At 47.7% G+C, this 16,983-nt stretch overlaps 1 protein-coding gene across 4 annotated transcripts in view; it reads left to right on the plus strand.

Annotated features, from left to right (window-relative positions):
- Positions 1–16,983, plus strand: part of LOC144503902 (disco-interacting protein 2 homolog A-like) — a 304,026-nt gene that overhangs the window by 221,063 nt on the left and 65,980 nt on the right. For all 4 annotated transcript variants that reach the window (XM_078228953.1, XM_078228954.1, XM_078228955.1 and 1 more), the window contains 3 exons: positions 2,115–2,179; positions 7,265–7,358; positions 10,507–10,626. In XM_078228953.1, the coding sequence (XP_078085079.1) occupies positions 2,115–2,179; positions 7,265–7,358; positions 10,507–10,626 (279 nt within the window). The remainder of the gene's footprint in view (positions 1–2,114; positions 2,180–7,264; positions 7,359–10,506; positions 10,627–16,983) is intronic.

A 16,983-nucleotide genomic window follows, 5' to 3' on the forward strand; every position in this document is an offset into this window, starting at 1 on the left:
TATGCCAACATGGGCATCAACCACAAGCGAAGGCAGTGTGGAGTATGCATTATTTTTGTATATATTTTTCCCATTCCTTATTGAAGGCGCTGACCATTCTGTTTCTGATTCTGGGAGTATTGGCAGCGCTCTGCTCACTCACCAGCGTGTGAGCTTAGACAAATGAATAATGTCTTTGAATATTTGACCTCCGGGGGGGAGGGGGAGGTTATATCAGTCAAGTCTGAACTGAGTATATGGTTACTCCAAGTCCAAATAAGCGCTGTTCCCACCTTTCCCTAACCCAGAATATTAAGATGAATTGCGGCACCCCGATTGCCACCTGGGCAGAAATTGGCTCACTTAGTAAAGTCCAGGAGTCAAATCTTAAGACCCTACTGTATGTTCAGGATAACATCAGTGAAATCAACTGGGCCAAGCATTTTTATTATCCAACAATGGGTCTGTGTTTCGGGGGTTTTCATTGATTTTTGTTTATATTCATTCATGGGATGTGGGCGTCGCTGGCTGGGCCATCATTTATTGTCCATCCCTGAGGGTATTTTAGAGCCAACCACATTGCTGTGGCTCTGGAGTCACATGTAGACCAGACCGGGTAAGGACGGTAGATTTCCTTCCCTAAAGGACACTAGTGAACCAGATGGGTTTTTCCAACAATCGACAATGGTTTCATGGTCTTCATTGCTTGATAGGCTTGGGTTGTTTTTGTTGGAGAGGAGCAACCTAATTGAGGTGTTCAAGATTGAGGGGCGTGGACAGGGAGCAGCTGTTCCCCTTAGTTGAAGGGTCAGTTACGAGGGGACCCAAGTTCAAAGTGAGGGGTGGGAGCTTTAGGGGGGGACTTGAGGAAAACTTTTTTTAGTCAAAGGGTGGTGAGGGTCTGGAATGCACTGGCTGGGAGGATGGTGGAGGCGGGTTGTCTCACATCCTTTAAAAAGTACCTGGATGCGTACTTGGCGCATCATAACATTCAGGGCAATGGGCCAAGTGCTGGCAAGTGAGATTAGGTGGGCAGGTCAGGGCCTTTCATGCGTCGGTGCAGACTCGATGGGCTGAAGAGCGCCTCCTGCACCGTGGCATTCGTGATTACATTTTTAATTCCAGATTTTTTTTTTCATTGAATTCAAATTTCACCATCTGCCGTGGTGGGATTCGAACCCAGGTCCCCAGAGCATTACCCTGGTTCTCTGGATTGCTAGTCCAGCGACAATACTATTAAGCCACTGCCTCCCCAGTAGGGTACTTGAAATGGTTTGCAGTGCATGTTTACTTCTGTAGGGAGGTTTCAGAGAACCTGACTGGTCGATGTATTTATGTACCTGAGACTGATCAGAAGCTGGAGCCCCCCTTAGAAGAGTGCAACTGTGATGGTATCTCGTGGCCCGGAAACTTGGATTCTTCATGACTGGGAGGGAGAGATTCCCATTCAAAGGAGATTTTTGTTTAAACCAAAGAGATTTTAGAGTATAATTGATTTCTATATGTGGGATGTTACAATAGTGGAATGAAGAGGATTGTAAGACATTGTACAGGGTGGCACAGTGGTTAGCACTGCTGCTTCACAGCGCCAGGGACCTGGGTTCGATTCTCGGCTTGAGTCACTGTCTGTGTGGAGTCTGCACGTTCTCCCCATGTCTGCGTGGGTTTCCTCCAGGTGCTCTGGTTTCCTCCCACAGTCCAAAGATGTACGGGTTAGGTGGATTGGTCATGCTAAATTACCCCTTAGTGTCCAAAGATGTGCAGGTTAGGTGGATTGGCCATGCTAAATTGCCCCTTAGTGTCTAAAGATGTGCGGCTTAGGTTGATTGGCCATGCTAAATTGCCCCTTAGTGTCTAAAGATGTGTGGTTTAGGTTGATTGGCCATGCTGAATTGCCCCTTAGTGTCAGGGGGAATAGCAGGGTAAATGTGTGGGGTTATGGGAGTGGGGCCTGGGTGGGATTGTGGTCAGTACAGACTTGATGGAGCGAATGGCCTCCTTCTGTACTGTAAGGACTCTATGATTCATCTGTTTGCAGTGCTATGAACCAGAAGACAGTAAATTTGTAAGAGCAATGCATAAAGTAAGTTCGAGCTGAGCTGTGATACAAGTTATCTTCTAAATTTGTATTTCAGGAGAGACATTAACGAATGTATTGGATTTCAAACGGGATGCAGGCCTGTGGCATGGCATTTTAACTGTAAGTATCATCCCCAGGTTTGTCTCCCAGGGACAAAACCTGTCTGTTTCTCCAGACGCTGTTCATGAAAATGGCAACCTGCGTTCACAGAATAAGCTTAGATGCCCAAGGTGTATCGTATCTGCATTGCTTCCTGTAACAAACTCGTCAGAAGATTTCACTGTCAATTGGGTCACTTCATCTTATCACGTGCGTTCTTGAGGAAATATTAGATGAGTCACATGGGTTGTATTAACAGAGTTGCTATTGTTACCTCTACCATTGGAACCACCACATTTAAATCTGGCAAATAATGCAAATCATTTCAGTACTATTATCGTCAATGACCAAGTCACCATTTTGGGCAGACAAAGGAGTTCACTGATTCGTTTACAACTTTAGGTATACATTAGCTAGCTGTTAATGATGGCACAGTGGTTCGCACTGCTGTCTCACAGTGCGAGGGAACTGGGTTCAATTCCAGCCTCAGGTGATTGACTGTGTCTCCCCTTGTCAGCGTGGGTTTCCTCCGGGTGCTCCGGTTTACTCCCACAGTCCAAAGATGTGCAGGTTAGGTGGATTGGCCATGTTAAATTGCCCCTTAGTATCCAAAGATGTGCAGGTTAGGGGGATTGGCCATGTTAAATTGATCCTTAGTATCCAAAGATGTGCAGGTTAGGGGGATTGGCCATGCTAAATTGATCCTTAGTATCCAAAGATGTGCAGGTTAGGTGGATTGGCCATGCTAAATTGTTCCTTAGTGTCCAAAGATGTGCAGGTTAGGTGGATTGGCCATGTTAAATTGCCCCTTAGTATCCAAAGATGTGCAGGTTAGGGGGATTGGCCATGTTAAATTGATCCTTAGTATCCAAAGATGTGCAGGTTAGGGGGATTGGCCATGCTAAATTGATCCTTAGTATCCAAAGATGTGCAGGTTAGGTGGATTGGCCATGCTAAATTGTTCCTTAGTGTCCAAAGATGTGCAGGTTAGGGGGATTGGCCATGTTAAATTGTTCCTTAGTATCCAAAGATGTGCAGGTTAGGGGGATTGGCCATGCTAAATTGATCCTTAGTATCCAAAGATGTGCAGGTTAGGTGGATTGGCCATGCTAAATTGTTCCTTAGTGTCCAAAGATGTGCAGGTTAGGTGGATTGGCCATGCTAACTTGTCCCTTAGTGTCAGAGGGATTAGCAGGGTAAATATGTGGGGTTATGGGGATAGGGACTGGGTGGGATTGTTATCGGTGCAGGCTCGGTGGGTTGTATGGTCTCCTTCAGCACTGTCGGGATTCTCTGATCTTTAAGCACTGTCAACTAATACTGAATAGCTTTTGAACATGTTGTTTGATGAATGGGTGAATCGGTGAGATGTTTAACATTAGTTGCTAATAGAGAATCTCTCATCCTCAAATACTTGTCACTTCTTGGTTTCAATAACTTTTTTGTCAAGAGTTCACTGACAGTAGTTTGCAATTGAAGCTGCTACTTCAGGTCCCCTCAAACGATGTATGATTTGTATGAACTATCCAATGCTAACAGTGGGCAGGTTGGGCTGGAGCTAACACGCCCGCTACAAGTGTGATGGGGCTGCAATGAAGTTTATTCACATCCTTCACATTCAGGCGTAGAGTGTTTCAGCCGTGGCTCAGAAGGTAGCGCAAGGCTCTGGGTTCAAATCCCACTCCAGGCTTGAGATTCAAAGGTGGCACTCCAGTGCCACACTCAGGCTGCATTGCACTGACGGGAATGCCAGGTAGTGATGCCCCATCAGCCTGTTCAGCTGGATGTAAGAAATACCAAAGCACTGTTGGATGAAGAGCAGAGGAGTTCATCGAATCATAGAAACCCTACAGTGCAGAAGGAGACCATTCGGCCCGTCGAGTCTGCATCGGTAACAATCCTACCCAGGCCCTATCCCCGAAACCCCACACACTTACCCTACTAATTCCTCTAACATACACATCCTGGGACACTATGGGACAATTTAGCATGGCCAATCCACCTAACCTGCACAACTTTGGAGTTTGGGAGGAAACTCACGCAGACATGGGGAGAATGTGTAAACTGCACACAGACAATGACCCAAGCCGGGAATCGAACCTGGGTCTCTGGTGTTGTGAGGCAGAAGTGCTAACCACTGTGCCGCCTTGGTGGCACGCAGCAGTTGTCCCTGGTGTCTGGGCCATTATGTCCCAGCTCAATCAACATCGCAAAATAAAGCAGATTATCTGGTTTAATTGAGGAATATAAGAAGCTAAAGGGGATCGACAGGGTAGATGTAGAGCAGATATTTCCCCTTGTTGGATAGTCTAGAACAAGAGGCCATAGTTTTAGGCTAAGGGGCGGTCGATATAAAACCCGCATGAGGAGGAATTGCTTCACTGAAGGGGTTGTGAACCTGTGGAATTCTCTACCCCAGAGTGCAGTGGATGTCGGAACACTAAACAAATCTGAGGAAGAGATAGGTTTTTAAATAGTAGTGGGATGAAGGGTTATGGGGAGCGGATGGCACGGTGGCACAGTGGTTAGCACTGCTGTCTCACAGCGCCAGGGACTTGGGTTCAATTTTCGGATTGGGTCGCTGTCTGTGGGTAGTTTGCATGTTCCCCCCGTGTCTGCGTGGGTTTCCTCCGGGTGCTCTGGTTTCCTCCCACAGTCCGAAAGATGTGCTAGTTAGGGTGCATTGGCCATGCTAAATTCTCTCTGTCTACCCGAACAGGCACCGGAGTGGCATCTAGGGGATTTTCACAGTAACTTCATTGTGGTGTTAATGTAAGCCTACTCGTAACACTAATAAATAAACCCTTTTTGTTGTGATGTGGCCTAGCTGAGTTCTGTTGCTGTTTCTTACACTGTAAGTGATAGATCGGTGACTGATTCACAGCAGTCAACTGCTGCTCAGGTAGGGGCTGGTCCCTCCCAGTGTGATTGATTTGGATTTCTCCCTGCACAGTGTTGTCAGCGTAACATCTATTTTCCGGTGAGATTCCATATTCCATCTTGGTTATCTCTGAGTGAGATACCAGTGCGACATTTCCCTTTCGTAATCTTATCATGAAGAATATAAAACCATCTCATCTTCCCCCTCAGCTTCGTTCCATTTCTATTCAGTGATTTGCTTCCCAGTATCACAGTTATCACAGTTGTTATTTTATTGGTTGGACAACAGGAAAAAAGTTAAAGTTGTGTAACCCTGCAATCTTTCCCATTCTGCATTAATTCTCCAATTATAGTGCATTAGACATTGCTTTGATGGTGTATAATTTGCAATCGCACTTTGATTGTGCTGCCATTATACATGCGTATGTTCGCCCTCAAGACTTTGTCTGAGATTTTGGAGATCAGTGGGCCCCGTTGTCATAAACAGTGAGACAGCAGAGTAGTCTCCTCACGCCTCACCTTGTAAATCCGGATCTCGCATACTGTTACCTTTTCTTATCATCCTCGGAATTTTGGTGGAACTCGGCTTTCACTCAGCGGTTTATGCAGATCAGCTGTTCCATGACCCACTTGCAGCGTTCATTCGCCAAAGCTGCATCCCGTAGGATTCATAGAATCATAGAAACCCTACAGTGCAGAAAGAGGCCATCTGGCCCATCGAGTCTGCACCGACCACAATCCCACTCAGGCCCTACCCCTTTATCCCTCCACATTTACCCACTAATCCCTCTAACCTACGCATCTCAGGACACTAAGGGGCAATTTTAGCATGGCCAATCAACCTAACCCGCACATCTTATGGAACTTAACTTCCTCGAGCTAAATATATTGGCGGTACGGTGACACAGTGGTTAGCACTGCTGCCTCACAGTGCCAGGGACCCGGGTTCGATTCCCGGCTTGGGTCACTGTCAGTGTGGAGTTTGTACATTCTCCCCGTTTCTGCGTGGGTTTCCTCCGGGTGCTCCGGTTTCCTCCCACAGTCTGAAAGATGTGCGGGTTAGCTGGATTGGCCATGCTAAATTGCCCTTTAGGGTCAGGAGGACTACCGAGGGTAAATCCATAGGGTTATGGGGATAGGGCCTGGGTGGGATTGTGGTCGGTGCAGACTCGATAGGTCAAATGGCCTCCTTCTGCACTGTAGGATTCTATTCTATGATTACATAGAAACTAGAAGCAGGAGGAGGCCATTCAGCCCTTCGAGCCTGCTCCGCCATTCATCTTGATCACGCCTGATCATCAAATTCAATATCCTGATTCCCCCTTCCCCCACCATATCCCTTGATCCCTTTGGCCCCAAGAGCTATATCTGAGGGCGGCACGGCAGCACAGTGGTTAGCACTGCTGCCTCACGGCACCAGGGACCCGGGTTCGATTCCCAGCATGGGTCACTGTCTATGTGGAGTTTGCACATTCTCCCCATGTCTGCGTGGGTTTCCTCCAGGTGCTTCAGTTTCCTCCCACACTCCAAAGATATGCGGGTTAAGTGAATTAGCCATGCTAAATTGCCCCTTAGTGTCAGGGGGACTAGCTAGGGTAAATGCATGGGGTTATGGGGATAGGGCCTGGGTGGGATTGTGGTCGGTGCAGACCCGATGGGCCGAAAGGCCCTCTTTTGCATTGTAGGATTCTATGATTCTAATTTCTTCTTGAAATCTCATGTTTTGGCCTCAACTACATTCTGTGGTAAGGAATTCCACACATTCACCACCCTCTGGGTGAAGAAATTTCTCCTCACCTCAGTCCTAAAAGTCCCTCAAACTATGGCCCTTAGTTCCGGACTCCCCCACCATCGGGAATATTCTTTCTGAATCAACCCTGTTAGAATTTTATAAGTTTCTATGAGATCTCTTCTAAACTCCAAAGAATATAATCCTAACTGACTTAGTCTGTCCTCCTGTGACAGCTTAAAGCCCATTACCCTTGGCGCTGTCCCACAAGCTCCACCTTCTTGCTTTTCCCTTAACGCCAGAGTCCCACCGGTCTCTGATAACCTTGCATCTGATTGCTCAATCAGCCACAGAAGTCATGGCTCTGGACCCTCATTGGCAAGTGTGTCACCCTGGGGCCCCTGCTTTCCTCTCTCCCCAAAGGTGATGGTCACTAGTTGGTTGCCGGTCACTAATCAGTGTGAAATTGACTGATAATCTGTGTATCTTGTTGACAGAGTGTCATGAACAGGATGCATGTGATCAACATCCCCTATGCTCTGATGAAGGTCAATCCCCTCTCCTGGATACAGAAGGTTTATGCCTACAAAGGTAAGGTCAGATCAACATCAGGAGGCGTGGAACAAGCAAAAGATCACTCGGCCCATCACACACTCTACTCTCAGCAATTTTGTATTCGATTTGATTTGATTTATTATCACATGTATTAGTATACAGTGAAAAGTATTGTTTCTTGCGCGATAAAGCATACCATTCATAGTGAAGGGAATGAGAGAGTGCAGAATGTAGTGTTACAGTCATAGCTAGGGTGTAGAGAAAGATCAACTTAATGCGAGGTAGGTCCATTCAAAAGTCTGACAGCAGCACAGAAGAAGCTGTTCTTGAGTCGGTTGGTGCGTGACCTCAGACTTTTGTATCTTTTTCCCGACGGAAGAAGGTGAAAGAGAGAATGTCCAGGGTGCGTGGGATCCGTAATTATGCTGGCTGCTTTCCCGAGGCAGCGGGAAGTGTAGACAGAGTCAATGGATGGGAGGCTGGTTTGGGTGATGGGGGCTGGTTTGCGTGAACTTGCTTCCCTTCAGATTTGTGACACACTAACAGGCCATTTGGCCCAAATTCCAACCAAGTGTTATAATCTCTCTGGCAAAGGTTTGGGATCTTCTGATGGGACTTATTTTGTAAGGAGATTTGATGCATGTTTTTCACCAGAAAATTGAGCTTTTCGAACACTTTCTTGAGTAGGCCTGACATTAAATGGAAATATTTTGTCAGGTTTTATGTTTTCCACCATTGCTCCCCCCACCCTCCCCATCTCCATTTATCTCTTGACTTCCTCCTCTGTTGTGCTTTGCCAGTTATTTCTGTGTTGTATAGCTTTCGGGCCGCCCACCTGGGCATATCGATGTAGTTTTAGACTGGATTGTCGCTTGTTCTGCCAAAAGGATATGTTTTTTAGGGTGAGAGATGAACATTGTTATAAAGCGGAGGTTGATTTCCCACCCCCGCCCTCTGAGAACTAACCCCGAAACAGCTAAAGAGGAGTACCTCGCCCTCGAATCTGTAACAAGTGTGTGTGAAGTGGTGTGAGCTGCTCTTCAGTAACTTCCAGTTGTTAAATAAAAAGTAAACCCCTGACACTCACTCTAAAATTAACACATAACAATGTATTTATCTATCAGTGAACAAATTAACTAAACTATTAACAAACCGAATAAACCCCTTCTGACTATTAACTATTCCCCAATAAAACAAGCTTCTAATGGTACGCTGTTCCAATAAACACAATTCCCACTCATTAATAAAAATAGAATTTAGTCATTCTAAATTACAACCAGGTTTTGTGTCTTCCGGAATATTCTGGGCCTTCTCTATTGATTCTTCTGTCTGGAACTTCTTTCTTCTTTGGTACTTTTGCTATCTAGATGGGGCTTTCTCTAAGACATAGATGAAGCTGTGAGAGCCAGTGATTCTCTCTCTCTCTCGAAAGACAGAGAGAGCTGTGAGCTGAGAGCTGTGGCAGGTGGCAGTTGCTCTCTCTTTGTCCCACTCCCCCCTTCTTTTATACCTGTGAAGACGTATCAATATTTCCCACCATAGGATTGGTCCTAGGTTGTCAAAACCATCAGATTTAAATTTAATAGGTTCTTGGTGTCTAAGTGCCTGATTCAAATTGATCGGCTAAATTCAAAAGCCTGTTGTCTTGGTAACCCTGCTGCTTGGTCTTTCGATATAGATGCTTCAGTTTGGGATCTCTGTGTACTTGCATTTTAAATCTCGAAGCATAGAAAAAGCACCGGCTTTTAAAAGGACCTTGGAATGCTTCCCCCACCCATCCCCCCGAGCATTTTACCATTCTAACAAACACCAAATTCTATCTTCCTACCTCCCAATCTACAATTACTCTGCCCACCTTCGCAACAACATGTACCTGAGCTGAGCTGAATTCTGTTTCGCTCGCCCGATAATTGCGATGTGGATATTTAAGCAGCGGCCACTCACTTTGCTGTTGACACCAACAACACTTCGGTCCATTAAAGCGGTCTGGAGATTTCTGCTCTGTCACAAACCCCGCTGATGTGATCTGTGAGAGGGGGAGTGGGGGGGGTCTGAGCTTGAAACACCGGTTTGTGGTTACGTATTGTTTTGTGTTTGGAGTGGTGTGAGGAGAAGTCACATAAAACCCCCTCAGTGAGAATAACCAGCCCATTCTTTGTGTAACAATTACTAAAGACTATTTATTAAATTAAAGAAAAAAGCCAATACTAGTTGGGTGCCCGTCGACTGGGACTATAATAGTCTAAGACACTTAACTATGAATTACTAACCACGCACACAGTTTATATAGAAATTACAAAATATATATGTGATCCCTGAACTCCTTAAAACTTTCCCGTTCTCAAACAACATCCAAATTAAATTAATCTATAAGTCAAATCCAGCTTATAGTTACCCCACAGTACAAGTCGGCTGATCAAGTCTGGGAAATGTCTTTTCCTGGTCCGGTGAAGATATTTAAACTGCCTTTATGAAGGTTTCTGCACGACATTGGCTCTAAGACTTCCTCGATGTAAACTCTCTCTAAGACTCTGAGATGTTACAAGGCTCCCTGCTTCTGCAGGTGCAGGCAATTATATCCTGGTTCCGCTTTGATCCTCCGTTCTGTATATTTGGACTGCCCGCATCTCTCTGCCTGACTCTCGAAATTAGCATCTGTATAACTCCACTGATCTCTCAGTCATCTAGGTAAGCTGTTTTCAGATGACCAGAGCGATTTACACCTGATTCTGTCTGGATGCCTGCTAATCCCATTCCTGGGAAAGGTCTCGTCTCATCATCCCCTTTGAATGCTGGCAACTGCTGTTGCTGGGCAGATCATATCCCATCATTCCTTGTTAAATTCTTGTTCCTGCTGTTACCAGGTAGACCCATGACAACTGGGATGCGTCCCAGTGGCTTTCCATCTGCTCTTTGATCAGAATTGTAATGCTGCGAAAGATTTGACAGACTTTGCTTAAAAGTATATATAAAGTGCAGTGCCCCAGTTATTGCCTCCCATCACTGCCACTGTTTGAGAACCAGCGCTGGAGTGTGTGCACTGACATTTGTCAAGTTATGTAGCCTATAACATTTAACAATAATGCAGCGTCTTCGTTTCAAGGTCGTATAAATGTTGACATTGTGTGTTTAGTTTTAAGATGTCTGAGGTGTCAAAAACCAACCCTGTTGTATTTTCTTTCAGCTCACATTGCTGTGGTGAAATCCCGGGACATGCACTGGTCCCTCTTAGCTCAGCGGGATCAGAGAGACGTCAGCCTGAGCTCGCTGCGGATGCTGATTGTAGCAGACGGTGCCAATCCATGTGAGTATGCAGTGGACCCCGGTCATCGCCGACACTGCCGCTACTCTCAGACTCTTTATCGCACAGTGGAGGCAGGGTCAGGGAATACTTTGAAGGCAGAGGTGGATAGGTTCTTGACCAAAGAGGGTTACCGGGGCGGGGTAGATGGAGTGTGCAGCTGAGGGTACAACTGGATCAGCCATAATCATAGTGAATGGTGCAGCAGGTTTGAGGGGCTGAATGGCCTTTTCCTAAGTTGTATGTACAAAACCTTGTGACTACAACTCAAAGAACAAAGAACAGTACAGCACAGGAAACAGGCCCTTCGGCACTCCAAGCCTGTGCCGCTCCTTGGTCCAACTAGACCAATCGTTTGTATCCCTCCATTCCCAGGCTGCTCATGTGACTATCCAGGTAAGTCTTAAACGATGTCAGCGTGCCTGCCTCCACCACCCTACTTGGCAGCGCATTCCAGGCCCCCACCACCCTCTGTGTAAAAAACGTCCCTCTGATGTCTGAGTTATACTTCGCCCCTCTCAGCTTGAGCCCGTGACCCCTCGTGATCGTCACCTCCGACCTGGGAAAAAGCTTCCCACTGTTCACCCTATCTATACCCTTCATAATCTTGTACACCTCTATTAGATCTCCCCTCATTCTCCGTCTTTCCAAGGAGAACAAAGACGGAGAATGAGGGGAGATCTAATAAACGCATCCAACTCTACTTCCTCCTTCGTCCATCTTTGGTAATCACCTCTCCCTGAGTCACTGCTGATTGCACTTTCTAACTCTGTCAATAACTCGGCCATCTCCTCAGCTCCACCTTTGATGGCTTTGCCCCTAGAACATCTTAGCCTCTGGAGTCATAGAGGTTTACAGCATGGAAACAGGCCCTTCGGCCCAACTAGGAATATCTTTTAGTCTCTCCGATCCCAGTTGTTTCCCATGGAGTGGGGCCCATCATCCTTCCCAAGTACAAGGACACAGACTTGACTTCTGGTGAGCAAGTAGTTTTAACAATCTCACCCAGGTCCATCCCCATAACTCCTTGCATTTCCCATGGCTAATCGACCTTACCTACACATCTTTGGACACCAAGGAGCAATTTACATGGCTAATCCATCTAACCTACACATCTTTGGACCGTGGGAGGAAACCAGAGCACCTGGAGGAAACCCACGCAGACATGGGGAGAATGTGCAGTCTCCGCACAGTCACCCGAGACCCGAATCGAACCCGGGTCCCTGGCGCTGTGAGGCTGTAGTGCTAACTGCCGTGGCAGTCACTGTGTGGGCCAGTGCAATTACCTTCACTTGTCTATCTAAATATCGCCACGACGACTCCTCTTTCCACCCTGCCCCTACCCGACTGTTAGCGCCCGAACACTTCACAGATCAGAACTCGGCGTGCTTTTCTGCCTGATCTACACGCTTCCCTTTGTGGTATCATCTGCAGAAACAGGGGCAATTTCCAATGACACCTGGTTTTATCTATTCGCCACCTGTCGCATCACTTCGCCGCCTGTATCGAGTTGTCAGACACCCGGACTCACGCTTGCTTCCAGCTGAAGATTGAAGCCCCTCTGCTCCTTTGCCACTAGTTTCATCATCCTCCTTGGCTGTGTAGTCAGGCTGAAGCCCAGGCGGTTCCCAAGCTCAATGTCCAATGCGACCCCAAGCTGAGCTTCTGACTCCGTCAATCCATGGTGGCCACAAACATCACCTACTTCCATCACAGTAACCCTCACAACACCAGGTGAAAGTCCAACAGGTATCCACGTGCTTTCGGAGCGCTGCTCCTTCATCAGGTGAGTGGGACACTAAGTGACAATTTGGCATGGCCAATCCTCCTAACCTGCACATCTTTGGACACTAAGGGGCCACTCAGTTGATGAAGGAGCAGCGCTCTGAAAGCTTGTGATACCAAATAAACCTGTTGGACTTTAACCTGGTTTGATTTGACTTGATTTATTATTGTCACATGTATTAACATACAGTGAAAAGTATTGTTTCTTGCGCGCAATACAGACAAAGCATGCCGTTCATAGAGAAGGAAATGAGAGAGTACAGAATGTAGTGTTACAGTCACAGCTGGAGTGTAGAGAAAGATCAACTTAATGCGAGGTTGGTCCAATCAAAAGTCTGATGGCAGCAGGGAAGAAGCTGCTCTTGAGTCGGTTTGTACGTGACCTCAGAATTCTGTATATTGTTCCCGACGGGAGAAGATGGAAGAGAGAATGTCCGGGGTGCATGGGTTAATTATGCTGGCTGCTTTTCCGAGGCAGCGGGAAGTGTAGACGGAGTCAATGGATGGGAGGCTGGTTTGTGTGATGGACTGGGCTTTGTTCACGATCCTTTGTAGTTTCTAGCGGTCTTGGACAGAGCAGGAGCCCAGACCAAGCTGTGATACATGGTGCATCTGTAAACGTTGGTGAGCTCATGTCGTAGCGGACATGCCAAATTTCTTTGTTGTGAGACTTCTTACTGTGCCCACCCCAGTTCAACGCCAGCATCTCCCCATCATGACCACAGTAACATGACAGAAAAGGAAGTTCCCTGCCAGCTGCATAGCGTTAACCAGTCAACCTGCTCATTATCTAAGGGGCGGAGGATGCCAACAACTTCATGGTTCACTGTTTCTGATGAGAGTTGATGCTAGAAGGTTAGCACTGCTGCCTCACAGCTCCAGGGTCCCAGGTTCGATTCCCAGCTTGGGTCACTGTCTGTGCGGAGTCTGCACGTTCTCGCCGCGTCTGCGTGGGTTTCCTCCGGGTGCTCCAGTTTCCTCCCACAGTCTGAAAGACGTGTTGGTTAGGTGCATTGGCCGTGCTAAATTGCCCCTTAGTGTCCCAGGTTGTGTGGGTTAGTGGGATTAGCGGGGTAAATATGAGAGGTTACAGGCATAGGGGCTAGATGGGATTGTTGTCGGTGCGGACTCGATGGGTCGAATGGCCTCCTGCACTGTGGGGTTTTGACGATTCTAAGGTGGATCCTGACCAAAGTTGACCAACTTGTCTACAAAGGCTGCTGTACCCCACAAATATTGGTATACTGTGAACCCCTTCAAACATTACACTCACACTCCTGGGGGAATTCCTACAAATATTGGTGCATTTCGGGGGAAGCCCCTTCCTGAAACGTCACAGGACAGCAAAGGGAAGAAGATTTGCCGGAGGTGATCTTCAACCCGCGCTTTCCATCTGCGGGGTTGGGGTGGGGGGGGGGGGGGGGGGGGTGTCAAGATCTGGCAAACCCCGGAACTCACGAGACTCGCTGGCTCTGATCGGGAGTGGGATTGGGGTGGGTGAAAACCAAGTCTGATCAGGGAGGGTGGAGGGTCACCCCTGAGACCCCCGTGGTGGGGGAGGGGGTGTACTGGCGGTGGAGACTAGCCACACAGAAACTAGAAGCAGGAGGAGGCCATTTGGCCCTTCGAGACTGCTCCGCCGTTCATCTTGATCACGGCTGATCATCAAATTCAGTATCCTGATCCGGCTGGTTTGCGTGGCCGACTGGGCTACGTCCACAACGCCTTGTAGTTTCGTGCAGTCTTGGGCAGAGCAGGAGCCAAACCAAGCTGTGATACAATCAGAAAGGGTGCTTTCTATGGTGCATCTGTAAAAAAATTGGTGAGAGTCGTGGTGGACATGTTGAATTTCTTTAGTCTTCTGAGAAAGTAGAATGAATGGAGCAAGGAGGAGATGCAATAATATGTAGTTAGCACCCCCGCAGAGCGTGCTTCCAGGGGACTGACAGAGTGCTTATTGGTGCCCTTGACTTTATGATGTGGCTGTCTCGACCACGCCGTCTCGGATGAGCCACAAGCCGGCGTTCAAGCACTTGCCATCAGTCCGACGACTGCATGGAATGCAGGTGAAGTGGAAACACTGCCTCCGAGGAAGAAGGGACGTGTGAAAGCTTGCAATGCAGCATTGACTGACCGTGTGTGATGCTGACATCCAGTGGCCATGAACTGCACTGCAGGCAGCTTAGAGCAGGGACAGATCTGAAGGGTTTAGCTTGAGTGACCCTCTGCTTGATGCAGCACCAATTTTTCTTGTTAGTGGGAGTGTTGGGGAGGAGGATAAATTCATGCGTATGTTTAAGTTTCTCTATATTTCTTAACCATAGAAACCCTACAATGTAGAAGGAGGCCATTCGGCCCATTGAGTCTGCACTGACAATCCCACCCAGGACCTATATCCATAACCCCACATACTTACCCTGCTAATTCCCCTGACACTGGGGATGGTGTTTTACCATCCCGTCCACCACGGGAATCGTAGAAGGCGGGATATGGAAACATGCAAACGTCCGTTGACCTTGGGCGGGAATTTCCAGTCTTGGGGCGAGGATGGCCAGAAAATCCCGCCCTAAAGGTCAATTGACCAATCAACCTAATCCCGCAAATCCATGGCATTATTTCATGTATAAGGAGGAGGTAGACATGTTGCTCCTACACCGGTGGCACAGTGGTTACACGGCTGCCTCACAGCGTCGGGAACCCGGGTTCGGATTCCCGGCTTGGGTCACTGTCTGTGTGGAGTCTGCACATTCTCCCCGTGTCTGCGTGGGTTTCCTCCGGGTGCTCCGGTTTCCTCCCATAGTCCAAAGATGTGCGGGTTTTGTGCATTGGCCGTGCTAAATTGTTCTTTAGTATCAGAGGGATTAGCAGGGTAAATACATGGCGCTACGAGGAAAGGGGCTGGGTCGGGTTGTGATCAGTGCAGATTCGATGGGTCGAATGGCCTCCTTCTCCACTGTCGAGATTCGATAAGCCTCTACCAGAGCTAGTTGTTACTGACCGCTGGATAATATGTTGGAGCGACTTGAGCCTCTTTTCTCCTCATTGCTTCCTCTTTCACTTCTCACGGTGTATTTTTGGGATGGCCAGGGGTCACCCCCCACCCCATGATCGAGAGAGCGGCCAACTTTGCTGCCATTTCACCTCCTAGCGAGCGTCGATTAGCAGAAGGCAGGACTTGCGTTCTCACTTGAGCGAAGGTACCACCTTGTAGAACTGCCAGCCAGCAGAATTAGCCGGCAGCTTTGCAACCCCTCCAGGCACAGCGCTGCAGTGGCCGGAGGAGGCATTGCAGCAACATGCCTGGAAACAAAGTGCGGGGAGCGGAGGGAAGGTAGCTGGCAGGGGTCATAGAGATTTACAGCATGGAAACAGGCCCTTCGGCCCAACTTGTCCATGCCGTCCAGTTTTTATCATTAAGCTAGTCCCAATTGCCCGCATTTGGCCCATATCCCTCTATACCCATCTTACCCATGTAACTGTCTAAATGCTTTTTAAAAGACAAAATTGTACCCGCCTCTACTACTACCTCTGGCAGCTCGTTCCAGACACTCACCACCCTCTGTGTGAAAGAATTGCCCCTCTGGACACTTTTTGTATCTCTCCCCTCTCACCTTAAACCTATGCCCTCTAGTTTTAGACTTCCCTACCTTTGGGAAAAGATGTTGACTATCTAGCTGATCTCTGCCCTTCATTATTTTATAGACCTCTATAAGATCACTCTTAAGCCTCCTACGCTCCAGGAAAAAAAGTCCCAGTCTATCCAGCCTCTCCTTATAACTCAAACCATCAAGTCCCGGTAGCATCCTAGTAAATCTTTTCTGCACTCTTTCTAGTTTAGTAATATCCTTTCTATAATAGGGTCCCATGGAGGGAAGGTTGGAATGCCCAGGGAGGCTTTTGGGGCAACAGGGGATAAGCCGGGTTGAGGAGGGAGATCCGGAGGTTTCCAAGCCTTGAGGGAAGGGATCAATGGGACCTGATCTGTCATTCACCCATCAGCCTATAAATTGAGGTTGGTGGGGAAAAGGCCATCAAATGGCCATTTAAGTGTCCCAACTGGGGGCTTCCCCTCCAAGGTCATGACCCCCCCCCACCCCAATCCCACCACCACCTCAAAAGCTGCCTGTAAGGGTATAGCGGGGAGGTGTAAAATAGAGCTTTATTCAGGTACCGTGTCTCAAAACTCACAGCCGAGGCCATACCGGATTTCAGATTTTTCCCGATTTCTGGTCGGGTGGTTCAGGCAGTTGGGTGGGGTTAAGGGTCGCTCAGAGCGTGGGAGGTCAGAGCACAAGTGGAGAAGGTGATGGCGTGTCAGGTGACACAACGTGTCAATGCCGTGCCAAGCCAGGTTGATTTGGTAAATGTTTTTTAATTCCACTCGATTAAAATTGATGCACATTCCCAAAAATATCCGGTTCTCCGGCAACCCGAGTTTTTTGGTGCTGTATTGTGAATTGAGCAGATATCTGAATTAAATCATCAAGATTCCCTGATCGATGCTGACCCAATGGTAAGCCGTCTTTATTTATTTATTCGTGGGACATGGCCTGTATTTATTACCCATCCTTAGTC

This window comes from Mustelus asterias, chromosome 14 (genome assembly GCF_964213995.1).
Source record: "Mustelus asterias chromosome 14, sMusAst1.hap1.1, whole genome shotgun sequence".
Lineage (NCBI taxonomy): Eukaryota > Metazoa > Chordata > Chondrichthyes > Carcharhiniformes > Triakidae > Mustelus > Mustelus asterias.